The 27628-nt window shown below is 50.3% G+C and overlaps 1 protein-coding gene across 2 annotated transcripts; it reads left to right on the forward strand.

The window, feature by feature from the left end:
* The first annotated feature begins 257 nt into the window (after positions 1-257).
* On the forward strand, positions 258-27545 carry LOC120404988 (mas-related G-protein coupled receptor member H-like). Of its 2 annotated transcripts, none has more exons than XM_039538127.1 (2): positions 258-408; positions 26518-27545. In XM_039538127.1, the coding sequence occupies exon 2, from the start codon at positions 26566-26568 to the stop codon at positions 27526-27528; it is 963 nt and encodes a 320-aa protein (XP_039394061.1). In that variant the 5' UTR covers positions 258-408; positions 26518-26565; the 3' UTR covers positions 27529-27545. The 2 variants fall into 2 exon arrangements, with proteins under 2 accessions (XP_039394061.1, XP_039394060.1); XM_039538126.1 differs by lacking the exon at positions 258-408 and adding an exon at positions 11429-11661.
* The last annotated feature ends 83 nt before the right edge of the window (positions 27546-27628 follow it).

Consider the following 27628-nt stretch of genomic DNA (forward strand, 5'->3'; position numbering starts at 1 on the left):
AAATAACCCTAAGTCACAAGATATAATGCTGTGATAAACAAAGCTGACTAAACTGCTGACAGGTCACCGCATAATGTCAGTTGACACTAGTGTAGATAATTTAGGATAAGAACATCAGCAGATGTTCAACCACAGAAGTACCATGGTAACCAATTGATGTATATCCTAATAAGCTTATGATAATTCATATACTAGCCTACGAGAAGAGAGAACCCCGGAATTATCAGGGTAAGGAAGTTTAGAAATAGACAGGGGACATCTTCATGAATATTCATGGTAGTCACAGAACCCTAGTCCACAGTCAGGGCTAAGCACAACCTAAGCTGCTGGATCTTGGCACACCGGGAACAGTACGACCACTTGTAGAGTGCCTATCTTGCCACGTTCGGGGTATCCACAAGGGATGATGTGAGTATATGGACAGTCATGGGCTGGATGTATTGACAGTCCTTTATTATCTCTATCTACTTGGCTGGGTTGGAGTATTTGTACTTCTGCTAACAAAAATATTACAAGGCTGTCATCCAAGTACTATGTGACATTCCTGCAGTATTTGCAAGCTTGCAGACATCATTTTAGGGTACCTGATTAAACGTGCAAGTAAATGCAAGTGGCCTCAGTGTAAGGGTATGTCTACACTACCAGATTAGTTCAATTTAACTTAATTTGAATTTGTGGAATCGACCTTACAAAGTCGAATTTGTGTGTCCACACTAAGGACACTAATTCGACTTTGTGAGTCCACACTAACGGGGCAAGCGTTGACATTGGAAGCGGTGCACTGTGGGAAGCTATCCCACAGTTCCCGCAGTCCCCGCTGCCCATTTGAATTCTGGGATTTCCCCACAATGCATGCTGGGGGGAAAAATGTGTTGAGGGTGATCTTGGGTAACTGTCATCATTCAACGTGCTTTCGGACGTCTCACGGGGAGATGGAGGAGCTTACTGACTCGCTCGGATCTCAGCAAAACCAATATCCCCATTGTTATTGCAGCTTGCTGTGTGCTCCACAATCTCTGTGAGAGCAAGGGGGAGACCTTTATGGCGGGATGGGAGGTTGAGGCAAATCGTCTGGCTGCTGATTACGCTCAGCCAGACAGCCGTGCAATTAGAAGAGCCCAGCGGGAAGCGCTGTGCATCCGGGAGGCTTTGAAAGCTAGGTTCCTCAGGGAGCAGGGTAACCTGTGACTGTTCAGTTTCTTTACAGAGAAGCTGAACCTGCCCCTGTTTCAGTTACTGTTGACTTTCTTCTGCAGTTACATACCCCGTTCACCCCGTTTCCCCCCTTCCAACACACGTTTAAAAATAAAGTTAATGGAACATTGTTAATTAACAACATTTTCTTTATTAATGAATTTGCGTTAAAGGGTTGAAACAGGGACGCAGACTGTGGTGGGTAGGGTGTGCAGTGATGTTAACACCGCTTCTACACTCGAGGAATGATAGGCTCCTGCTCCTAGAGCGGTCTGCAGTGCCGGACTGGTTGTTTCAACGGAGCCTGCCATCCCTCCTTTTCGGGACTCTGTGTGCGGGGGCTACGTGACCTTGTGGCGGGGGAGGACGGTTACAGATTCCCCTACTGCGTGGCTCTGTGGTCCGGGACAAGGACTGCTGCATAAGTTCTGTAACTGTCCTCCCATGCCACAAAGTCATGTACCCCCCACCCACACAGAACATGGAAAACACCTCCCAGACCGACCAGGGTGCCTACTGACTGCACTGTGTGTGTGACCTGCTGTTGATCCTGCCCCCGTGTCCGTACCCTGGTAAAGTGACTGTCCTATGCAATTAACAACCCCCTTCCCCCCTCCCCCTTCACAGACAGTCTTCTGTAGAAAAACTTGACAGAAATAGTAATTAACAGCAAACTACTTTTAATAATCAACTACACAGTTAGGGGATGAAACTGGGATTGGGGCTTCGGTGAGCCAGGAAGGGAAGGACTTCTCAACATTTAGGGAATGAGAGCCTTCTTGTATTTGTGCACTCTGCAGGGGTGCAGTGACAGTTTTCACGGCCTCTGTCACCCCTCCTTCTTGTTACTTTGGGTGAGGGGGGTTTGGGACTTTGTGGCGGGGGAGGGCGGTTGCAGATACAGTGCAGGGGGGCTCTGTCCTCCTGCCTGCGGTCCTGCAGAACATCCACAAGGCGCGTGTCAAATTTTCCGTGGGCATTTCCTGTGTGGCTGGTCAGAACATCCAAGCTTGGACTGCTGTCCAGATCGTCAACAGAGTGGTGCACTGTGGGATAGATCCCGGAGCTACTAAGGTCGATTTCCGTCCACACATAGCCTAGAGCTACTCCCCTCGTCGGGGAGGAGTACAGAATTCAAACTAAAGAGCCCTCTAGGTCGAACTAATTAGCTTCCTGGTGTGGACGGGTGCACGGTTAAGTCGAATAAACGCTGCTAAATTTGACATAAACTCCTAGTGTAGACCAGGCCTAAAAGAGGCAGTGAGGCCTGCCTTAATTCCAAAGTGAATTAAACTAAACTGAATTAAGGGCACTTTAATTATGAATAAAGTGTCCATACAGGAATTGAATGTGGTTTAATTAATTCACTTTCAAAGTGAATTTGAATTAACTTTCCAGAGAATTCCTGTGTAGACAAGCCATGAGTGTGTAAGGAGCAGGACCTGCCATGAGATTAACTGATGCAGGGATGGCTGCCTGGATTGACAAAGAGCCTGAGACAGTCATTTTGTGATGAGGGGGAAATGCCCAACACATCTCAATGAGGTGTTAACTCTAAGATCCACTGATCTGGGGGTCTTGGTAACACCATGTTGGGAGACTGGTGGGAGGAGCGTGCAAGGAGCCTAGCACTACAAACACACTCAAAGAGAGGGACCCCTCCACTACCTCGCCTGCCTCTCTGTGGGGAGAAGGGAACTCTTGTCACGGCTTCTCTCCCACTGCCACCAAAATTCAAATGGAGGGGGTGGAGCCATAGACTGACAGGCATTTCCCCAAAGACCCTTCAAAGGGTCTGAACTCTGCAGCCAACAGGGAATCCCTAGCCTTGCCAAGTCTCACAGGGTAGCTCCAGTCTTGCCAAATCCCCAGATCCTGGAATCCTGTGACATCATGACAAGCTCAACTTTCCTTCACGGTAACCTGTTTCTTGCTCTTGTGGTTGTGGAGAAAATCTGGAAAACAAAGCCACGGAAGGATCTCAAATCAGCAGTCAAATTAAAAACCCCAATGGGTTTTTTCCCAAATCTCATGATTTTCAATCCAATCAGTTTTTGAAGCCTGACTCATGATTTTTGAACATTCCAATTTGACAACACTGAAAGTCCTTACGGAAGGCTTCATTTGGGATCAGTCCTGAGAGCCTCAGCCTTTGCCTTGCCCCTCTCTGTTCTTGAGATGGGGGATCCTGGTTTTGTTTCCAAATGTGCTGAGCATCCATTGGCTTCACTGGGAGTTGAGGGTACTCAACACTTCTAGCCATGAAGCATTGTAAGGCACCCAAGGTTGCAGTGCACCCAGCCCCCCACTAGTCTGGATTGTACCCTATGTCACACTATCCCCATACGATATCTATCTCTCTCTCTCTCTCTCTCTCTCTCTCTCTCTCTCCCTCTCTCTCTCTCATCAAGCTATTTTCTGTCTACACATCCTAGTGTCTACCCCACCCATCCCTTCATCCCAATCTCTAATCCATCTTCCTGTTTTTCCAACCTTAGGTCTAAACCATCCATCTGTCCGTCTTTTTGAATAACTAATCTAATCCATCTATCTAATCTAATTTCTACTTCAATCTCTCATTCCTTTATCTAATCTCTAAACTCACCTCTAGTCTCTTTGCCACCCTGTTGCTCTACCAACTAATCTCTGATCTAATCTAATGTAGGGTTTATTTTATTTTAGGGAGGTAATAATGTCAAGAGGGTGGAGGCCAACATTATAATGGTATGAGGGTGTTTGTGTAGGACAAGTATTAGTGGTGGAGGTCTGTGATGGGGTGGAATTGGCCCAGAGGCAGGGCCGCCCAGAGGGGGGGCAAGTGGGGCAATTTGCCCCAGACCCCGGGCCCCACAGGGGCCCCCATGAGAATATAGTATTCTCTAGTATTGCAACTTTTTTTATGGAAGGGGCCCCTGAAATTCCTTTGCTCCAGGCCCCCTGAATCCTCTGAGTGGCTCTGCCCAGAGGCCCCCTGCTGGAGGCCTCAGTGTCCTGCCACATCCGTCCCAGGAAAAGAGTAGTAGAGGAGTCCTCCAAGCGACATAGAGAGGCTGAGGGGGATGCAGCCAATCAGGGGGATGCAGGCTAGTATAAAGGCACTGCAGTGCAGACCAGAGTCAGTTGCTGCTCAGGGCCTGAGGAGTGAAGCTGGTGCTCCTAGCAGACTGAAGTCTGCAGCACCATGGACAGCTCAGAGCTGGCAGGGATGGGGGAGTGAGGAAGAGCTCATGGTTGGCTGCTGGGACTGAACATAGAAGAGCCCTGAGGTAAGGGTGAAGCATTGATAAAGGCTGGTGCCATGGGGAAGTGACACAGGGAACTGAAAGCAGTTTAGTTAAAGGGACACGGCAGCACATGGCTGCTATTCTTAGGGTCCCTGGGTGGGGACCCAGAGTAGTGGGCAGACCTGGGTCCCCTCCATAAGCCACTGGGGAAGTGGCCTGCAATTGGACAGTGAAGGGGATCTGAATTGTTAAGAGGCTCAGGTGGATAGACCAGACCAGAGTGAGCGAACAGACCAGAGTGAGCGAAGAGTCTCCAGGGTGGAAGCCCTGGGACACAGTCTCCTACTAGGGCCAGGAGCACCTAAAGACTCTGTTGGTCTAATGCCTGTCTGAGTTCTGTACAGACTGTGACTTGGCCAGAGAGCTGAGTCACTAGAAACAGCCAGAGAAACTTCCAGAAGGAGTCACCACAGAGTGAAAGACACAGATACACACCTGAACAATGGGGTGCTTGCAAAAGGTGGGTGCCACCACATTGCAAGGTCCCAATCACAGCCAGGCTTTCTCTGGGATATGGGTTAGCAGGGCTGGGGTGTGAATGCGTTGGATGCTAAACTCTTGACATGCGCCCATTACGTTGCGTGGGAGGTAGTGGAGTAGTGGAGGAGATGGGATGATTTTTGTGGCTGCTTAGGTGGGTGGATAGAGGTGGATTGGGAAAGGATCATTTTCATCCCTATGTCCTGCAGTCCTGGAGTCTTCAAACCTCCCCTTGCCCTGAAGGGTGAGAGCCACTGGATAATGGGTCAATTCTGTAGTAACCTTAGACAAACCAGGTCGAGATGAAATAAGAATATGCTTGGATCCAAGCAATATGAATAAAGGGATATGAACGGAACATTTTCAATTGCCAAGAGGAGATGAAATCACCAACAAGTTGGCAAAAGCTGCAACTTTCACTGTCATAGAGGCCACTAATGGATTTAGGCAAATACAGCTGGATGACCAAAGTTCTGGACTCTGTATGTTCAGCACGCCATTTGGCAGATACAGGTTCACCGGATTTCCTTCTGACATCTGTGCAGCTCCTGAAGGGTACTGAAGCATGATCCAAGGTGCTGAATGTTACATAGACGACAACCTGGTGTGAGGGAATTCCAGATGAGAACAGGATGAAAGGCTCAAAAGAGTTATAGACAGGTGTCATGACAGGACCCTGCAACTGAACAAGAACAAATGCAAATTGGCTCAAACAAAGAGAAAATAATTGCGGCATCACTTGACAAAAGAAGGTCACACAAGTATCAGTGGGAACAGAGACTTCTGCCCAGTGACTCTGCTCCGGTGAAGGCCCCTCATTCAGAATGTCTCCATGTGCTGAACCTCTTCCATATTCCATAAAGAACCACATCCAGGTGATGGGGAATCTGCAGGAGAATGCAGAAGTTGAGCTGAATGTACAGCCTTCACTTCAGCCCACAAGACCATACTACAGGGGCTGGGGCATGACCAGATAGCTCTGCTGCACAGGCTAGCAGCCCAGGGCCTCTCTCCAAGGGAAATGGGTAAATGAGGGGTTACTTAATATTTGAATTTTTAACTCTTTCAATTGTCTCCCCTTCCCGATCCCCTGGGGTGTGTGGGTGTGTTCAATAAATGTGTAAAGGAGGTTTTTTGGTTTTTTTTTTGCTCCTCTGGTGATGCCCAGCAACCACAGCCAAGTTCCTAACTAATGTGGCATTAGTAGCTGCCCTAAAGGGTGAGATGGTGTCAGCCCCATCAGCAGTGTTTGCAGCTATTCCATGGACACAGAAGAGTCACACATACAAAATGTCTCCAGAGAACTCAGGAGGGCCAACAAAAGAGTGGAAACAACAAATTGCACCTGGACAGCAAGTCCACGTGGATGTGACACCTCCACCCATGTGACCCAAGGACCTCTTGATGCCAACAGGCAGAGAATATATGGGGCACAGGGATCCCACTGGTTCACCAAAAGGGATCATCTGCTAAAAGCTTGTGTCACATTGGTCGTCATAACCATTGTGAGATGTATGTATAGAAAATATGTGAGGAGTAACGTATATCTACTCACAATTATGTTCTCTGGGTCTGTAGTTAAAGACAGGTCACTCAAAGGTGACATACCTTGAGATAAACTTCTCCAGATGGGGGATGGGAGACACCTATCTCACTGGTGGACCATTGTGTGCCATACAATAGAAGTGTAGTAGCATGCTGAGTTAAATGCTAATGAAGAACTGAAGAAACTTCAGAAAGGAATTAACAGTAGGGTGGGAAGCCTATTTTCAGGTAAACACCACAGATCTATTCTGGTACATTTGGAGAGGCAAAGAGACACCCTGTCTTCCTTCTGTCAGTGAAGATAAGCTGCCAGCAGGCTTGATATTATGAAAGAGGGATCTCAGCCTGCTTGGTTGAAAATGCTGGGAAAAATTAGAGAATCATAGAATATCAGGGTTGGAAGGGACCTTAGGGGGTCATCTAGTTCAACCCCCTGCTCAACACAGGACCAATCCCCAGCTAATTCATTCAATCCCCAACTAAATCATCCTGTGGATGTGGATTAAGCTATGGGAGACTGGGGAATGTCTTGTAAGCTAAATTTAGTCTCTAGAAAGCAGGTCATGATTTTGTTAATAAAATTCTTATTTGCTATCACTTGAATCTCTGTTCTTTGATAATAAACTTACTCTTGTTTTCACTATATCACTATATCTAAGTGCTGAGTGGGGATCCTGAATTGAATCTGACAAGCTGGTGTAGCCTATTCCTTGGTAAATAGCGGATCTAAGAATTCTGGGAGCATTCAGTGGAACATGGGCTGAGCAGAGGGACACTCGGAGGACGGTGTCTGCCTATCAACCACCTGCGCAGAGTCAGGGAAGCCTGGAAGGCAGTGCTTGTGTTGCCAGAGACTGGTGGAATTGGGGAGCTGGTTCACAGCCAGCACAAACAAGACTTTCTTGCTGCATTCCCTCTAAGGCATGTTGCCTGAGCGGCCACGCAAGAGGGCATCAAGGGCCGTGCACCTAATTAGTGGAGCCCTGCAGGTGTGGCTCCACTAATTAGGTGCCTGGACCATGGAGAGGATGTACATATAAGAAGGTGAGGTGGTGGGGGGGAATAGAGCTAGGTGGGGGGCTGTGGGGTGAGGTGGGGCGGGGAGTGTAGCCTGATTTGGGGTGGGTTAGTAGGGTCAGTGGAGTTTATCCACTTAATTTAGTTTTATTTAATAATTAATTTCCTAATTAATTAGTAATGTTAGTAATAATTAATAGATATTAATAATATGGGTATGGTATGCCAATATGTGTTATTAGAAGATAAGAGTTCATCTTAAATCAGGCTTTGCAGAATTTATACAAGAAGATTGGGGTATATGACAGGAACTTACACTGAGACAAAATTAGTCAATCAAGACCTTTTATTTAAAATCAATGAAACAAGAAGTAAATGCAAAAATGTTAAAAGCAGTTTGAGATTACAAAGTTACAAAATATCACAGTTCTTTAAGAGATATAAATCTATGATAATACACAGTTCTAATTCACTCTGAACTTAGGTGTTATTTTAAAAGGAAATAATAAAAAGACTGTGTCATAGGTCTCCTCCCCCACTTGGAGCTTTTGGGTTCACAAGATGGGGACCTGCATGGACTCCTCTAAACTAAAATCCTAGTTTAGATCTGGTTCTCGCTGCCACCAGTTACGTTTTAAGTGAGTAACACACTGCCTGTTCCCCCAGACTTTCCCTGGGAAACACAGATTCAATCTCCTTGAATCTCACCAGACAGGGAAGCAGCCCACTTCCCCCCTCCCTCTCTCCTAGCCACTCTGGAGAGATACACACGGATTCAACTCTGTGAATCACCCTCAGGAGGAACTCACTCTTCCCCCCTCCCCTTCCCTTGAATTTCCACAAGAGAAGGAATTAACCAAGTCCAAAGAAAAGACTTTATTAAAGAAAGAAAAAAATACACTATCTCTGTATTACCAGGATGCAAAAATACAGGGTCTAACTTATAAAAACTGGAGAGACTTCCCCTCCCTCCTCCTCAGAATAATCAGAGTAACAGCAACAGAAATAAAGAATTTCTCCAGCAAACACACAATTGCAAATGTAGAAATTAAATTATAAGACTAATCCGCCTTTCTAATTAATAGAATCAACTAGAAATTAATTAATTAATTAATTAGAATTAATTAATTAGAATTAATAGTGTTCTAATTAATACTCACTATTGGATAGTAGGAACTACTCCAGGAGAACTTGGAGACATGTCTGGCCTCTCTGAGATCCAAAGAGAGCACACAGAGTAAACAAGGAACACAGACAAAGCCTTCCCTCCACAGAGATTTGAAATTATCCTGACCCTTGATTGGTCCTCTGGTCAGGTGTTTCTCAGGTTACTGAGCTTGTTAACCCTTTACAGGTAAAAGAGACTTTAACCCTTAACTATCTGTTTATGACAGACTGAGTAGAAGTCTATAAACTAGATGCTTTAGAGGCAAAGCAGAAAGTAGATTTCTTTATACTTACAGCTGTGAAAAGAAATACCATCAGTAGTTGACAGCCTTCAAAGGGGAGACAGGGTGAGACGATGGAAGACAGCTGGATGTATCGCCTGCCTAATGGTGGATTGTCATCCTTTTTATAGGGAGAAATCCTTCCTCCTATGCCCAAATTTGTTTTTCCCCCATGGAAATGTTAGGGTACCTATTCTCATAGGCCAGCATAAACATGCATATGAGTGACAGGTATATACGCAGTTTGTGGTGTACGTATTAGATTTGTGGGCAGAAATCCCCACTTTTCACTCTATCTAGGTGAAAGGTTTTGAGACATTCAAAAGGTCCTCAGACATTTACGTGGGTTTGTATTCTATTATTACTTTTCTGAGTAAGGGTCTTAAAGGTTGCCTTCAGCGTCACGCAGGAAATTGGCCAGGGTGTCTGGCCTGGATGTCTACAGGTATCTTGCATTACAGCTATTGCAAATAATTCTATAATCTATGCAGCCTACACACTTTTATCAAAAAGACATTTTATACAGACCAACAGATTAATCCTCAGGGCTACAGGAGTTTGGGCATGCAGGGCTGCGGTGGCCAGGGAGAGATGGCTCTCCCCTAGCCGCAGTTGGGCTGCAGGGTCCAGGGACTCAGGGAGAGAAGTGCTTTGCTGAATCAACCTTCCTGAATACGCCTTACTGCATAACTTTCTGCTTCAATCACATAAACCCTTAGAAATGCTGGCTTCTTCTGCTCCTGACATTCCTAGCCATGAATTTGGGTTCCTGCCTTCTTCCTCACTGTCTCCATGCAGGGCCAGCCTTAGGCACCCCTGGGCATAGGCACTGACTCCTGCTGAAGATTATAAAATCACATCTTTAAAAAATCCTTGCATAGATTTTTAGATCCACTATCTGAGTATTCATCTTTAGCCTTAAATGCTTGGATCTTCAGACATATAGGTTTTTTTTAAATAAATCCTTCAAAAAACTTATCTAAAATACACATCTTAATTTTAATTAATTTAGTAAAAAAAATTTGTTTCCAAAGTCTTTCTGTCCATCCCTTTCTTCCTTCACCCCCCCCCCCCCCCCGTTGAAGAGAGGCTAGCCATTAAAGGGACAACACCCCTTTCCTTCCAGATAGCTGGACAAAGAAGTTTCCCTCTCTTTACTTCTGACTATTTGATGAACTAGTTTTAAGAGAACTCTCCAGCAAAATCAGTACCTTCATAAGATAGAAAATCCTTTGTTATGCCTAAAATCTTTGGAAACATTTTTTAAAGTTGGTAAATTTCATAAACATGTCTGTTATGGAGATTACACAAAGTAAATTAGTGTTGCCTTTTTCTGAAAGTAATGAACATTGTGATGAACACAGTAAACCTCTGTGACTGATTCATTTAAAATTAATATCTTTATTTCAGTGAGTTAAATACATAGTCATCTGGAATGATTACTTTATGAAGGCTGAAGAGTGCATTTAAAATATAAAAATCATCTTAGAAATACTGATTAAGAAAATGTAAAACAGAGAAGAGCTGCATCACGTATTCCATAATAATTAATGTTGTATTCAGCAGGGCAGCTGACTTGCCCTTACTGCAAATAAATCTCTGACAAACTTCAGGGTACAGTAACTCCTCACTTAATGTTGTAGTTATGTTCCTGAAAAATGAGACCTTACGTGAAACGTTGTTAAGCGAATCCAATTTCCCCATAAGAATTAATGTAAGTGGGGGGGTTAGGTTCCAGAGAAATTCTTTTCACCAGACAAAAGACATTATATACATACACTGTATAAGTTTTAAACAAACAGATTAATATTGTACACAGCAATGAATGATTTTGAAGCTTGGTTGAGGTGGTGGAGTAAGAGGGTGGGATATTTCCCAGGGGATGCTTTGCTGCTAAATGATGAACTAGCACTCAGCTGAGCCCTCAAGGGTTAAGACGCTGTTGTTAATGTAGCATCACACTCTACAAGGCATCATGGACTGAGGCAGAAGGGAGGAAACTCAATAGATGCAGGGCAGTAGCTGCAAACACTTCCCTGCAAAAACTGAACATGATGATGAGCCCACGCTATCCAGCTGGAGCGCACCACTCCCTCCTCGTGACAGCACATGCACGGCTGCACAGGTGCTGACTTTCCAAAGTGCTGGGGGGTGCAGGCATGAGTGAGAGAGATGTGCATTGCCCTTTTAAGTACGCTGACACCACTTCAAGTACATTGCCCTTTTAAGAAGACCAGCCCATTCAGAGAGGAAGCAACAGCTTCCAGCCAGCTCCCTCCTTTCTGTCCCTCTCCTCCGCTTTGTGGAGCGGGGGTACAGAGCTTGGGGGGCAGGAGCAGGGGGACATCCTGACATCAGCACCCCCTCCCCCAGCAAGCAGGAAGCTCCCGGGAACAGCTCCAGGGCAGAGGGCAGGGCAGGAGCAGCAGGGCAGTGGGGGGAGGGACAGCTGAACTGCTGCTGGGCAGCTGTCAAGCCACATACCTTACAGGGAATTTAGGGGAGCTGATGAGGGGTGCTGCTGGCCCCCCCTGGTTCTAATCCCCACAAGGAGGGGCTGCTCTTCCAGAGAATCCTGCAAGCAGAGGACAAAGCGGCAGCTGCCAAACGATGCTATAAGGGAGCATTGCGCAACTTTAAACGAGCTTGTTCCCTAATAGATCAGCAACGGAACAACGTTATCCGGGACAACGGTAAGTGAGGAGTTACTGTATATCAAAATACCTGTGACTAACATTTTTTATTCCTAAATTTAGTGCTTTTAATTAGGTACCTTCTATATGTCCAGTCGTCACCTTCTGGCATGCAGTGGAAAACGTGCTCCATTTTCCTTGAAAAAACCCACTCTTCTGCAATTTCTTTCTGTCATTTGCTTCATTTGGGTTCAGGGATTTGGCTGGAAGGGGGTGAGCAGGGAGGGGGAGGGAAGAGAGGAGGGAGACAGTGGGGCAGGGCCTGGGGCAGAGCAGGGGTGGAGTATGGGCGAGGCCACAGGCAGAAGAGTTGGGGAGCCAGCCTCCCCAAGCGGCAGCTTCTTCCACCACCCATGACCGCAGGTAAGAGCAGATCGGCTCCCGCACAGCCAGCGCGCGCTGCAGTTTCCTTAGGCAGGGGCCGCATTCACAGAGACAAATGCGCCGGTTCTGTGCATTCTGTGTGAGGGAGAGGGTACGGGGGTCTCTGCGGGAAACTGTGACTCTCCGCCACTGTGAGGTGTGCCGGATGGCTCGGTATCCTTTGCTGCCTCGTCCCTCCCATCCTGGGCTGCGAGCCCAGGCTGCCGTCGGGCATAGAGGCACCAGTTTAATAATACTGCGTAGGGCCCCATAAATCCTAAGGACGGCCCTGTCTCCACGTCTCTTTTTTTTTTCCTCACAAAGCAGAGCTCATTGGATTTCCTGTACTTCTTCTAGGACCATTACCCTTAAAGTGACAGAGCCTGACAGCAATCTGGACCTCCCTCAAAATGAGGAAAGCAGTAGGGACAGGAGCAGTTACAGGCAGCCGGGGTCTTCTTTCAGAAATAGGCATTAGGGCTCTGACAGGGAAGGCATGCAGCAGCTTCTGCGCTGCTTACCAACCCCTTGCACTCCTCCGTCACAGAACCATAGAATATCAGGGTGGGAAGGGACCTGGAGGTCATCTAGTCCAACCCCCTGCTCAAAGCAGGACCAATCCCCAACTAAATCATCCCAGCCAGGTCTCTGTCAAGCCTGACCTTAAAAATCTCTAAGGAAGGAGATTCCACCACCTCCCTAGGTAACCCATCGAGAAGATCTGGGGTTAGTCAATGCCTGGAACAAAGTACCAATGATGAAGACAATAGAGACACTTTTGAAAACCATTTATACAGTCTTATGCAGATCCTCAGTCTGAAGAGGACAATTTGAGGAAATGGCAAATGTCACAGAAAATGAGACTGTATTGTTTAAACCTCTAAATGAAGTGAGGTGGCTATCGAGACATTTCACTGTAAGTGCTTTGATATGTAATTACGAGACCCTTCTTAGATACTTGAACATGAAATCTCAGAAAACAATGACTCGATAGCAAAGTACTGCCTGAATAAGCTCTCTGACAGTAATTACCGTATCACGCTAACTGCATGAAATGATGTCTTATATGAATTAGCAGAACCAACCAAAGGCTTTCAGAAGAGCTCTTTAACAATAGTGGAAGCTGTACACTTAGCAAGGGCCAGGGTGACCACAATGGCGTAGCCAGGTTCTAACATCAGGGGAAGCGAACACATAAAAAAAGGTGCCACCCGCTGCCATATCAAATTACTAGTTACATACTTTTAAATTATACATATTTATTTTGTACTTAAAATAAAAACACAAGAATGATATTGTTTTATAAGTGCGTGTGTTATTTTGCATTTAAAATATAATAAAAGGTTTACAGTATTGTATATAAAATCAAAACAATAAAAACACGTGTTATTTACTTATTTTCTATTTCATACTGTAAACCTATTTTAAATGCAAAATAACACACGTACATATAAAACATCATTCTTGTGTGGCCCCTGAAAGCAGGCAGCACACAGGAGCAAGGCGGGGGCGGGGCACAGTCCCCCGCATGAGAGAGACAATCGGACAGAGGTGGGCAGGGTCTATTGGGGGTTCGCATGGGGAAGAGGGGGTGGGGGGCTGCACTGGGAGACTCTCCTATGCAGCACCTAGCCATGCTGGCTCTGTGCATCATGAGGTCACTCGGGAAAAAGGAGGCAGCAAGAGAGAGAGGCCGAGGAGGAGGTGCCCTTCCCCTCCCAACTGGGTCTGTGAGTCCCTGCTCTCGCAGAGTCTCGTCACTGCAGGCACCCAGCCCCCAGATACTGGGCTGCAGTGCAAGCTAGAGGGGCTGATACAGAGAAGTCAGGACCAGTCAGAGCACTTCCCATGTCATCATGAAAACTCACTCCTGGAAAGCTGGGTGAGGTAATATGGCGGGGGGGATATATTTTATTGGACCAGCTTCTGTTGGAGAGAGAGACAAGCTTTTGAGCTTTCACAGAACTCTTCTTCAGGAAGAAGACAGAACTCCATGAAAGCTCAAAAGCTTCTCTCTCTCTCTCTCTCTCTCTCTCTCTCTCTCTCTCTCTCTCTCTCACCAACAAAAGTTGCTCCAATAAGAGATATTACCTCACCCACCTTGTGGCTCTAATTTCCTGGGAACAACAGGGCTACACCAACACCGCATACAAAAATGCAAGATTCACATGAACAGCAGAGTGACCCCCATCACACCAGGACACTATTTTCACAATTCATCTTAGCATAATGTCATCATCACACCAAGGCAGTAGCACTATCAGCACAAGCACACTGGGATCCACACAGCAGGATAGTCGTGTCAGTTTAGCTCAGTCTCTGAGTCCATCCCCACTAAGCTAAGTCCAAAGGTTCAGCTAAACACAAGGGTACCTGCAAAGAGCTGTACTAACAGCAGGATCTACACGGGCACAATAGGAGGAGTTGCATGTCAGGGCACTGATTCCCAAGGCCAGTTCAAGGCAATATGGAATCCAGGCACCAGGTCCTTAGAACCAGAATTTGTACTCACAGGAGAGCGGGATGAAATTAGAGAAGTTACAGAAGGCAACTCCCAAGAAACAAGGCATTGACCAAATGGCTGGGTGGATGTTAAACCACCATCACCAGCCATTGTGTGCAGCAAGTGAATGGCAATTAGTAACTTAATGACCACCATCCCCAGAGAATTACTCAGCCCTGGGACTCAGCAATGCCTCCCCCTCCTCACCACATGATCAGAAGCCCTTCCCATAGGACACAATTCAGGTTTCTCCTCGTAGGAGAGGGGAAAATCAGGCTACCTCACCCTACCTCCCAACATGGTGCCTGGACTTGTGTTTGCCAGAGCACATGGACTAAACTAAACATACTACAACAGCAGATAGTTCGTTCCAGCCTTCCCTTGGGAGACAATTCCATCCACACCCCCAAGGCAGAGATTGTACTGCTATGAAGTTTCCCCTGATAGTCTCAGTTCTTCTTCGAGTGATTGCTCCTATGCATTCCAGTTAGGTGTGCGCGCCGCGCGTGCACGGCTCTTCGGAAAATTTTTACCCTAGCAACTCCGGCGGGCCGGCTGGGCGCCCCCTGGAGTGGTGCCGCTATAGCGCTGGATATATACCCCAGCCGGCCCGTCCGCTCCTCAGTTCCTTCTTACCGCCCGTGACGGCCAGTTGGAACAGTGGAGTGCTCCCTTTCCTCCACAGCCCTAGCGTTTCTCTACTCTTGAGTGTACATAGTTGTTTAGTTTACTTAGTTGTTAGTATAGTTGAATAAGTTTAGTTAGCTATAGTATAGAATAAGGGAATAGGGGGGGTTTACCCCTCTTCTTCCGCAACCGGTGCGGGCTCATGCCCAAGGCACCGGGGTTTAAGCCCTGTGCGACTTGCCAGCGGCACATGCCTGTCGGGGACCCGCACGACTCCTGCCTGCGCTGCCTCGGGGAGACCCACCGTCCAGATAAGTGTCCTATCTGCACGGCCTTTAAGCCTAGAACAAGAAAGGAGCGGGACAGTCGTTTAAAGCAGCTCCTTATGGAGGCAACGCTCCAGCCTCCCGCACCGACCCTGGTGGCACTGAAGTCATCATCGGCGCGCAGCGCACCGGCGGCCCCGAGCCACTCCGGTACCGAGGCTCCTCGACCTCTGCAACCGGCACCGGCGACCCGGCACCATTCCCTCTCCCCAACGAGGAAACATAAGCCGGCGAAGACGGCCTCGATGCCGCATCCTCCAGGACCAATAGCCCAGCCACCACTGACGCCTCCGGTACCGGCTGTGGCGGTGCACAGACCGTGTACGGTACCGTTGACTCCGGCACCACAAGGGCCGTTGAGTCCGGTACCACCCTGCTCCCCGGTGCCAACCGCGGTTGAGCTACAGCTCCCGTCCACGCCCAAGACGTTCTCGACGGCGAGAGAGCTCATCGAGCTCACAGAGGCACCGAGCCTCCGGCCCCCGGCACCGCTGGTGTGGGCTGTTAAGTCAGCGGGTAAGCCGGCTATGATGCGGCCTCCTTCCCCTGATGGACAGGATAGACGGCGCTCCAGGTCTCGGTCTCGATCCCGGTCCCGAAGACGGTCACCGTCACCCCGCTCCAGGTCCCGGCACCGCTCACCATCGCAGTACCGTTCACCTTCTCGGCGCCAGTCGCAGTCCCGGTACAGCTCAACATCGCGGTACCGGTCGCACTCCCAGAGACGCTCCCGGTCCCGGTCGCCAGCCCGTCGGCACCGCAGAAGGTCCGATTCCCGGCACCGTTCCCGGCACCGTGACTCCCGAAGCCGCTCCCGGCACCGCCGGTCGAGATCCCGGTCGAGCTCCCGGCACCGGTCGAGCTCCCGGCACCGCGGCAGTCGATGGTCCCGCTCTCCATCTTGGCACCGCGACGACCGGCACCAATCCTCGGCACCGTCCGGGGACAGATTGCCAGCATCGACGGCGCAGTCCGTGAGCGCCTCCGCTCCTCTGTGGCCGTCTCGTCACTCCTCGGTCGCTTCGCGGGCAGACAGCAATGGCCATCTTCAGGCTGCCCCGCAAGGACAAGTCCACGGTGCGCAGCAGTGGGGCTTTTGGGTCCTCTGGGCCCAGTACGAAGCTCAAGGGCTCCCTTTCCCCCCGCGGACCCCAGCCTCCGAACGCAGGGGGCCGGAGGCCGCAGTGAGCAGGCCGCCCCCATCACCACCAGGTGAGGCCCAGTCGCCACCTGGTCCTGCGGAGCATCTGCGGTCCGAGACGGCTGCCCACCCCATAGAGGAACCACCTTCGGAGGCCGTGGTCCAAGGTCGGTCCTCGTCATCCTCGCCAGACGAGGCGGTGGCGGGGGCGTCTACGGCGGACCCTCCACCTATTGACTTGCGGGCCCACCAAGACTTTCTTCGCCGGGTGGCGAAGGCTATTGACCTCCCCATGGCGGAGGTCGCTGAGGATGATGACCCGGTGACTAATGTAATTGGGGCTGAGGCCCCAGTGCGGGTGGCCTTACCATTCATCCGCACTATTCAAAAGAACGCCACTACCATCTGGCAGTCACCGGCGTCCGTCCCTCCCACCGCTCGCGGTGTAGAAAGGAAGTACTCTGTTCCCCCCACAGGGTATGAGTATTTGTATACCCATCCTGCACCAGACTCACTCGTGGTCCAGTCGGTCAACGACAGGGAGAGACATGGACAGCCAGCTCCAGCGCCGAAATCCAAGGAAGCTAGGCGCATGGATCTGTTGGGCCGAAAGGTCTACTCAGCGGGGGGTCTCCAGCTCCGGATCGCCAACCAGATGGCCCTCCTCGCCCGATACACCTTTGACATCATGGTGTCCCTGGCGAAATTCTCAGAGCTGATCCCAACAGCCTCACGCCAGGAATTCTCGGCCCTCCTGGAAGAGGGCAAGAAATCCTCCAGGTCCTCCATCCAGGCCACTCTGGACTCGGCGGACTCGGGAGCCAGAACCCTGGCCTCAGGAGTGACCATGAGGCGCATCTCCTGGCTGCAGTCCTCCACCTTGCCGCCGGAGGTGCAGTACACCCTTCAAGACCTCCCGTTCGACACGCAGGGTCTGTTTTCGGAAAAGACGGATTCCAGAATTCAGACCCTCAAGGATGGTCGAATTGCCATTCGCACTCTGGGTATGCACACACCGGCTACCCAGCGAAGGTCATTCCGGCAGCAACCCTACTGGCCCTTTAATCAGCCCAGGTCGCGACCCTATAATAGCCAGCGACCCGGCCTGAACCGCCGTAGACCGTCGGGCAACAAGCGCAACCAGACCCACCCGCCTTCGAAGGCACCAAGCAGGCGTTTTGATGGGACGCCCGAGGACGGCCCATCAGGCTCTGTACCGGATCCTTCCCGATTATTTTGCAACCGCCTTCCCCACTTCCTTCCAGCGTGGTCCCAAATAACAACGGACAACTGGGTGCTTCGTACAATCCAGTCTGGTTATCGCCTTCAATTTGTTTTGCCCCCTCCTTCCCACCCACCTTCCCCATCCCTCTTCAGGGACCCCTCTCACGAGCAATTCCTCCTACAAGAGGTCGAGACTCTGTTGAGCTTGGGTGCCATAGAGGGGGTGCCTCACGACATGCAGGGCAGGGGATTCTATTCCCGATATTTTCTCATCCCCAAGGCGAAAGGAGGTCTACGTCTTATACTGGACCTCCGGGAGCTCAACAGGTACCTGCTCAAGCTCAAGTTTCACATGGTCACCCTGGGGACCATCATTCCCTCCCTGGATCCGGGAGACTGGTTTGCCGCCCTCGATATGAAGGACGCGTACTTCCATATCGCGATTTACCCTCCCCATCGACGCTACCTGCAGTTCGTAGTCAACAACGTGCACTACCAGTTTGCAGTGCTGCCATTCGGCCTGTCCACCGCGCTGAGGGTCTTTACCAAGTGCATGGCAGTGGTTGCCGCAGCCCTCCGCCGTCGTCGCATACACGTCTACCCATATCTCGACGACTGGCTGGTTCGCGGGACATCCCGACAGCTGGTAAAGGACCAGATGACAGAGATACTATCCCTATTTCGGTTCCTCGGCCTTCTCATCAATGCCGAGAAGTCCACCCTAGCTCCATCGCAGTGGGTGGAGTTCATCGGAGCGGTCCTCGACTCCAGTTTGGCCAGGGCCTGCCTCCCTCGATCTCGGCACCAGACGATGGTCTCCATCATCCGGAACCTTCTCACCTTTCCCATGACAACGGTTCGGTCCTGCCTGCGCCTCCTAGGCCACATGGCGTCCTGTACGTTCGTCACCGTGTACGCGAGGCTCCGCCTTCACCCTTTTCAATCTTGGCTGGCGTCGGTATACCGCCCGCACCGCGACTCGATAGACATGGTAGTCACCGTCACAAAACCGACACTCGCTTCGCTCAGCTGGTGGCTGAACCCAGAGATCGTGTGTGCAGGAGTCCCGTTCCGCCCTCCTCGCCCATCCGTCACCCTGACCACGGATGCCTCGGCGTTGGGATGGGGGGCTCACCTGGGCGACCTTCAAACCCAGGGTCTCTGGTCGCCCCAAGAGCTCGCTCTCCACATCAACGTCCGGGAGCTGTGAGCGATCCGTTTGGCATGTCACACCTTCCGCGCCCGTCTGCAAGGCCGCTGCGTGACAGTCTTCACGGACAACACGACGGCAATGTTCTATGTGAACAAGCAGGGCGGAGCCCGCTCCTCCCTCTTTTGCACAGAAGCGATGCTCCTGTGGGACTTCTGCGTGACCCACTCGATTCACCTGGAAGCGTCATTTCTTCCAGGAGTGCAGAACACGCTGGCCAACCATCTCAGCAGGTCGTTCCTCTCCCACGAGTGGTCCCTTCGTCCAGATGTGGTACACATGATTTTCCAAAGGTGGGGATTTCCCCAGATAGACATGTTCGCCTGCAAGGAGAACAGGAAGTGCCACCAGTTCTGCTCCTACCAGGGTCGCTCTCCGGGCTCCCTGTTGGACGCATTCCTTTACTCATGGACGGATCACCTCCTCTACGCCTTCCCTCCGTTCCCACTCATACACCGTGTGCTACTCAAGCTTCGGAGGGACAGGGCCCACCTAATACTCGTCGCTCCGGCCTGGCCGAGGCAGCATTGGTACACCCTGCTGCTCAAGCTCTCCGTTCGGGATCCCATTCCCCTTCCATTATGGCCGGACCTCATCACGCAGGACTTCGGCAGACTCCGCCACCCGGACCTACAGTCCCTCCATCTTACAGCTTGGTACCTGCGTGGATGACCCACGCAGAGAGGGACTGTTCGGCGGCAGTACAGCAAGTCCTGCTTGAAAGCAGAAAGCCTTCCACTCGCTCCACCTATCTCGCGAAATGGAAGCGCTTTGCGCTCTGGTGCGACCAGCGCGGCCTTAATCCCTTCCTAGTCCCTATCTCTACAATCCTGGACTATCTCTGGTACCTTAAGGAACAAGGACTCGCGGTCTCCTCCTTGAAGGTGCACCTGGCAGCCGTGTCCGCCTTTCGTCCATCCATAGAAGGTCGATCCATCTTCTCGAACCAGATGGTTTCCCGCTTCCTTAAGGGACTGGACCGGTTGTACCTGCCAATACGACGTCCTACCCCGGCCTGGAATTTGAACCTGGTTCTGGCCAAGCTTATGGGAGCCCCCTTTGAGCCCTTGGCCACGTGCTCCCTGCTCTACCTCTTGTGGAAGACGGCTTTCCTCGTCGCTATAACGTCGGCAAGATGGGTGTCCAAGCTCCGTGCCCTCACGGTTGGTCCGCCGTATACTGTCTTCCACGGAGACAAGGTGCAGCTTCGACCACACCCGGCCTTCCTCCCTAAGGTGGTGTCGGCCTTCCACCTCAACCAGGAGATCTTCCTTCCGGTCTTCTTCCCGAAGCCGCACGCCTCCCCTCGGGAGCAACAGCTTCACACCCTGGACATCCACAGGGCTCTCGCTTTTTATATCGAGCGGACGAAACCCTTCCGGCGTTCAACCCAGCTGTTCGTAGCGGTTGCCGATCGCATGAAAGGCGAGCCGGTCTCCTCTCAAAGGATTTCCTCCTGGGTGACGGCATGTATCCGGACATGCTACGAGCTTGCTCGCGTGCCTGCATGCCGCCTCACCGCTCACTCGACGAGAGCGCAGGCCTCGTCTGCCGCCTTCCTGGCCCATATTCCCATCCAGGACATCTGTAGAGCGGCCACCTGGTCTTCTGTACACACCTTCGCTTCCCACTACGCGTTGGTGCAGCAATCTAGAGACGATGCAGCCTTCGGCTCAGCAGTCTTACACTCTGCCACGTCTCACTCCGACCACACCGCCTAGGTAAGGCTTGGGAATCACCTAACTGGAATGCATAGGAGCAATCACTCGAAGAAGAAAAGACGGTTACTCACCGTAGTAACTGTTGTTCTTCGAGATGTGTTGCTCCTATCCATTCCAGACCCGCCCTCCTTCCCCACTGTCGGAGTAGCCGGCAAGAAGGAACTGAGGAGCGGATGGGCCGGCTGGGGTATATATCCAGCGCTATAGCAGCGCCACTCCAGGGGGTGCCCAGCCAGCCCGCCCGCCGGAGTTGCTAGGGTAAAAATGTTCCGAAGAGCCGTGCACGCGCGGCGCGCACACCTAACTGGAATGGATAGGAGCAACACATCTCGAAGAACAACAGTTACTACGGTGAGTAACCGTCTTTTTTCCTCTCCTACCCCCCCACCCCTATCCCTTCCCCACTGCCTCTTCCCTTCCACCCCTCACCCCCTAAGAGGCAGTCACCCAGATGCCAGGGAGGGGGAACCAAGCACACTACATGGCCACTGTCTCTGAGAGGCAGGCGTCTCTGCCTGGGCAGGGAGGGCAAGCAGGGACACCACACCCCACAGGAGACCAGGAGATGCGCCTCCCCTCCCACCAATGCCTGTCCTGGTCCAGCTGCCCAGGTGCAGGGGATGTTTTTGGAGATGCCTCTGGCTGAGCCCCCTGCCCCTCACCATGCAGATGGCCATCCCACCGGCAGCCAGGTGCTGGCTCTCACAGCCACCTGGGGGGTTTCCAGTCCCCCCTCACCACAAGAAAGACCCCCCTTTGAAATACACTTACCAGCTGCTGCTACTGGCTGCCTTTAGTTGGTTGAGAGGTTAGGAGCTGCTGCTGCAGAGCCAGAGAAAGCACACCTGCCACAGTGCCACAAGAAGCAGGTAGGAGAAGGAGGTGGGGGTCTCTCAGCTGCTCAGCCCCTTGCTCCAGGGGCAGTTCCTCTCTCTGATTAGCAGGTGGCCAAAAACCAGCTAAACCGTGAGCACTCGCACTCCCCTAGCTAGCTACCCTACTGCTCCCGCCCCCACCCAACAGCTGATGGCTTGTGGACCCCCACGGGCCCCATAAACTGTTGACTGGTGGGTGGGTGCCCCTGCCCCCTATAGGGGCATGCCCCGACCGACCCCCTTCTTCCCCAAGGCTCCAGCCTCTCCTCCTCCCCAAGAGCCCAGCTTGCTGGAGTTCAGTTCTTTCCCCCTCCCCTCACTGATTAGCTGTCTGTCTCCCTCCTGCTGGGAGACAGCTAATCAGCGAGGCAGGGAGGGGGCAGGGTTTATGCAGCACACTAGGGGAAGCCAGCAAAGCCTGCCTGCTGGAGCCCAGCTTGCTGGAGCTCAGTTCTTCCCCTCCCCTCCTGCTGGGAGAGACAGCTGATCAGCGGGGGCGGGGTATGCAGCAAGCTGGGGGAAGCCGGGCAGGCCAAGCTTCAGAGCGAAGCGTGGGCCCCACCCCTGGTGCCATGGTAACCCCACCTAAGGCGGGGCTTTTTTGAAAATGTGCTGAGAGGAAGCTGCTGCTTCCCCTGCACCCCACTAGCTATGCTACGGGGTGACCAGACAGCGAATGCGAAAAATCAGGACTGGGGGTGGGGGGTAATAGGTGCCTATGTAAGAAGAAGTTCCAAAAATCAGGACTATCCCTATAAAATCAGGACCTCTGGTCACTCTAGGGCCCAGATCCACAAGATGAGAGGACAGTATCATGGAGAAACAGTCTCTTGGAGCAACAATGTGGAAAAATCTAATTGCATCGAGCACAAGAGATGAACAATTCAGCTGTGAATCTATTCTAAGTTTCATATCATTACTGTGTAATCATCTGAATGAAAGTTTTCCAGAAAAGCAACTATATGAATGACAGGGGCGGCTCTAGGTATTTTGCCGCCCCAAGCACAGCAGGCAGGCTGCCTTCGGCGGCTTGCCTGCGGGAGGTCCCCGGTCCTGCGGATTCGGTGGCACGCCTGCAGGAGGTCCGCCGAAGCCACAGGACCAGCGGATCCTCCGCAGGCAAGCCGCCAAAGGCAGCCTGCCTGACACCCTCGCAGTGACCGGCAGAGTGCCCCCCGTGGCTTGCCGCTCCAGGCACGCGCTTGGCGTGCTGGTGCCTGGAGCCACCCCTGATGAATGGGCAGCTTTTGACTTTGCCTCACTTTCACCACAACAAATCAGTTATGAATTTGGTACTGAAAACATTAGCAAGCTAGTTGATAAATACAGAAAAATTTTGGACCTTAGTCAAGTGAAGTCATCTGCCCAAAACACCATGGAGGAGGAGGAGTTCATTGTGAACTATTACAATGATTACAGATACATAATTGCAGAGAAACATGAAGCAAAGATGATGACAAATTTCCAGGAAGTGGTGACTTTCAGTCTACAAAATCCAGAACAATCCAGTGTAGTTTCACAACTAGTGGATATATGTGCAACCTTTCAAGCTTCCGGTGCTGATTGTGAGTGTGGCTTTAACCTTATGAATAATATCAAAACTAAATCATGAAACAGACTGAAAGAAGATCGCCTGGATATGCTAATGAGGATCAAATTTCACACTTCAAGTGGTGGAGAAGTAAACCTTTACCACTCTTCCAGTGTTTATATATAGTGTCAAGACAGAAGAGAATACGGGGGCGGCTCTAGGAATTTGGCCGCCCCAAACAGGGCGGCACGCCGCAGGGGGCGCGCTGCCAGTCGCCGGTCCCGCGGCTCCGGGGGACCTCTTGCAGACGTTCCTGCGGAGGGTCCGCTGGTCCCGCGGCTCCGGTGTAGCATCTGCAGGCATGACTGCGGAAGGTCCGCCGGAGCCGACTGCTGCCCTCCCGGCAAAATGCCGCCCCAAGCGTGCGCTTGGCGCGCTGGGGTCTGGAGCCGGCCCTGAGAGAAAAGGTTCATGATCAGTGGCAAGTATCTGCCCCATCATTTAGCCTGCCAACTACTGACTCAGGGTATCCAGTGATAGTGATTAGTGGTCTCCTAAATCAAGAAAATAAAGTCATTTCTTTCATGTGTCAAAACAAAATGTTTAATTTTATGTCACAAGTCACAACAAAAGTGTGTGTGTGTGTATGTGTGTGTGTACACACGATCCTACATAAAGGCACTAGATAAAAAGCTTTTTTTTGTCAAGCCAAGAAACATAATCTTTAATGTCAAGGATAAAGAAAGTGTAACAATTATTTTATTTCATGCATCAATACTAATGATAAAATATTTTGTTTCCTATGTCCAGAAAATGGCTAATTTTGTTTTATGCCTCAATGGAATAGATACATGTACGTTCCTAAAAGGCCACTGAAAATTTTGCAGTGTTAATTTTCTTTTTATTTGATTTCATATTAAATAAACATCTTAAGCAGTGCACCTTGTTAATTATCCCTGGTTTTAATATTCTTCCATACCTATGAACTTTTTAAAAATAATATATTATATCTAGGTTTTTTGTTTGTACTGGTGGCGCACATCCGCATATTACCAAATATTAGTGGTGCACATAAAATTAATTCCACATGTGGATGGAAAAAATTAGAGGGAACATTGCTCCCTTGTGCTAAGGACAGTGGTAGCCAGGGACACTGGAATGAGGGGTAGGGGGCCATGCACCCCCCCCCAAACACACACACACACTTTTTACCGGCCACAAGGGTGAGCATGGTAGTGTGGCCTCAAGGGAAGAAGTGGTATGAGGGCGAGCAGGGGCGGCTCTAGGAATCCCACCGCCCCAAGCAGGGTGGCACGCTGCGGGGCGCGGTCTGGCTCCGGGGGACCTCCTGCAGACGTGCCTGCGGAGGATCCACTGGTCCCGCGGCTCCGGTGGAGCATCCGCTGGCGTGCCTGTGGGAGGTCCACCCGAGCCGCGAGACCAGCGAACCCTCCGCAGGCATGACTGCGGAAGGTCCGCTGGAGCTGCCTGCCGCCCTGCTGGCAAAATGCCGCCCCAAGCACGCGCTTGGCGCGCTGGGGTCTGGAGCCGGCCTTTGAAATCATATACTGTGGTGTGTTCGAGTGAAGAATGTATGCTATGATGATGAAAAGAATAGAGACAGGAGGCACAATACTGATGGAGCCCGGATGGTTGAAAGGGGGGTGGAGGAGTCAAGAGGTACCAACTTTATTATCAGAATCACCCAGCTGGCAAACTGACGACCCTAAAGCAAAGGCATACACCCCAAGGACAAGATAAGGAGTTGAGCCAGAGGGCCAAGATAAGAAACAGCTGCGGATCCTCCTGATAACGCTAATTAAAAGCAACCTTAAATACCTCATGATTGATAGCTCCAGTGTGACACAGGAAGGTCCATAGACTTGTATGGGAACTTATTACTATAAAAGAAAGGTGTATTGCCGTGGGATTTTGGGTTCACTCTGCATCAACATCAGAGCTTTGAATGCGTTCGATAGAGACCCAGCTCCCCTCCCTCATGTGCAGTTTCAGCTGGCCACTGGACCTACCAGGCAACACGAAGGACCGGTAACTATAAGATCCAGCTGCAGAACCTTTTGGTGGGTGGGTGTGAATGGAAACATATGCTGATTTTAATGCTTAAATTGTACTCTCAATAAACGCAGCATATTGCCTTATCCCCTTTAAAAAGATTCTGTGCGCTTCTTAGAAGCATAACAGTAGCAAGGTGCCTCACAACCATGAGTACCCCTGGAAAACATCACAGTTATTAATGGGGGACTGAGTTAAGGTTGTGGGTTTCCTGATTCCAGACCACGTCTGCCTAGCAGATAGTTTGTCCTTCTTAATACAAACCTATTTACCACAACATCAATTTTAAAATGTACTCCCAGGAAATCTATCTTTAGGGATATGTAGAACATACACCACGTACCAGACTCGTGTGTTGAGGCCAATTCACACACTAGTTACCACAGTAACTATTATATTCTAAATACCCAAGGAGCCTTTCAGTTATAACTGGGCCATTTTGTGGTATCCATCCCTTGAGTTTTAAGCTTTGACGAGCCATTTCCTGTATGTTTAGGAGAGTGAAAACAATCACAGCAGTGAAGCAGAATGCTAACGCTACCAGTTGTTATAAAGTGCTCAATGCTTACCGGCAGTTTTGTGATCCCCATGTTCCCTTCCCGCCCTCCCCGCCACGCCCAAAGTGGAAGGATATTTCCCGGACAGAGCCTGGCACATATTGTATGCCAAATGCTGCCTAGAGACAGTCAGATAAATTTTCACAAGATCCTATGGGGAGGATCACAGTGACTGAGACACGGAGATTCTGAAGCAGACCCGCTCCTGCCCAGCTTTTGTAAACACAGTTCAGGTGCTGAGAGGGGTAAGAGAAGGGTTTGCTGGATAGATTCTTTGGGTTTTTGCATTCATCCAATGGGGCATACTTTATACTGAGCAATCTCTCTTCTGATCTCTACCCCACTATCCACAACCCTTTCCTCTGCCAGTCCTGTCCAGAGAGGACTGATGACCCCTACCAATTTCTCTTACTCTCTCCCTCTCCATATCTCCCTCTCTGTATCTCCCCTTCTCTCTGTGTGTGTGTCTCTGTCACTCTTCCTCTATCGAGGCTGGTCCCCACCCATTCCTCCTTCTCTGTGCCTCTCTCTGTCCCCACCTTCCCCCATGGCCATTATCTCCCTGGGTATTTCTCACTCATATTCCTTGGGATCTGGTTGTTCCAGGCCAGGAGGTTGGGGAGGGGCTGAAATGATCAGTGAAACTTTGTGCTGGGAATGTCAAAGTCACTGATTTCCACTCCCGCTTCTGCTCTCTGCTAACAGGTGCGCGTGAAAGACAAGGAGACACTGGCATCCCTCAGCAGAGGTTTAATGATGACTGAGCTGAGCACAACGTCCCTGCTTCTGACAGAAACCAGCCCAGACTATAGGTATAATGAGACTGGTTGCAAAATACACAGTTTAACTAATGTGATCCTTGATGGTGTCACTGTGCTCATCTGTCTCTTCGGGCTGGTGGGCAACGGGGTCGTCCTCTGGCTCCTCAGCTTCTTCATTAAGAGAAATCCCTTCACCGTCTACATCCTCAACCTGGCCGTAGCAGACTTAAGCTTCCTCCTCTGCCTGCTTCTTTACCTCATACTTTCTACTGTGGAATCTCTCTTCTGTTCCTATGAATTTGGGCAATTTCTGGGGTTATTACAACTGCTGTTTCTGTTCGCCTACAATGCCGGCCTGTACTTCCTGACGGCCATCAGCGTTGAGAGGTGTCTGTCTGTCTTCTACCCCATCTGGTGCCGATGCCACCGCCCCAAGCACCTGTCTGCCCTTGTGTGTGCCCTGCTGTGGGCGCTCTCCTGCCTGGTAACCGGAGTAATGTCTTATTTTTGTGTTTTTGTTGGAACTGAACGCTGTCGGATGTCAAACATAGCCATGTATGCTCTGGATTTCCTGATTTTCGCTCCCATCATGGTTCTGTCCAACCTGATCCTGTTCATCAAGGTCCGACATAGCTCCCAACAACGTCAGCCTGGAAGGCTCTACATCGTTATCTTGCTCACCGTCCTCTTCTTCCTCGTCTTTGCTGTTCCCTTCAGTATCCAGCGCTTTGGCCTGTATTTTAATTATTATAATATCCACATTGAGATATGTAATGCACTGGCCTCTGTAAACAGCAGCATTAACCCACTTATTTACTTTTTAGTTGGGAGCTACAGGAAGTGGCGTTTCAGGGGCTCTGTTAAAGTCGCACTCCAGAGGGTTTTTGAAGAGCATGCAGATTCCAGAGAAGACATAGAAGCCACCAGGACAGACACAATGGAGATGACCAATTAAATCCCTACAGCACCCAGCCTCAGAGACCTTATTGTGGTTGTGGAGCTTTATTAATCAGTATGAAAATTAGCAGCTTCCTACTTGTTTAATTTTTCTCTAA

The sequence above is a fragment of the Mauremys reevesii genome, linkage group 4 (genome assembly GCF_016161935.1).
Source record: "Mauremys reevesii isolate NIE-2019 linkage group 4, ASM1616193v1, whole genome shotgun sequence".
Classification (NCBI taxonomy): domain Eukaryota; kingdom Metazoa; phylum Chordata; order Testudines; family Geoemydidae; genus Mauremys; species Mauremys reevesii.

Excerpts from the sequence above, each read along its gene's own strand:
- LOC120404988 (XM_039538127.1), top strand. The coding sequence starts at position 26,566 with ATGATGACTGAGCTGAGCACAACGTCCCTGCTTCTGACAGAAACCAGC.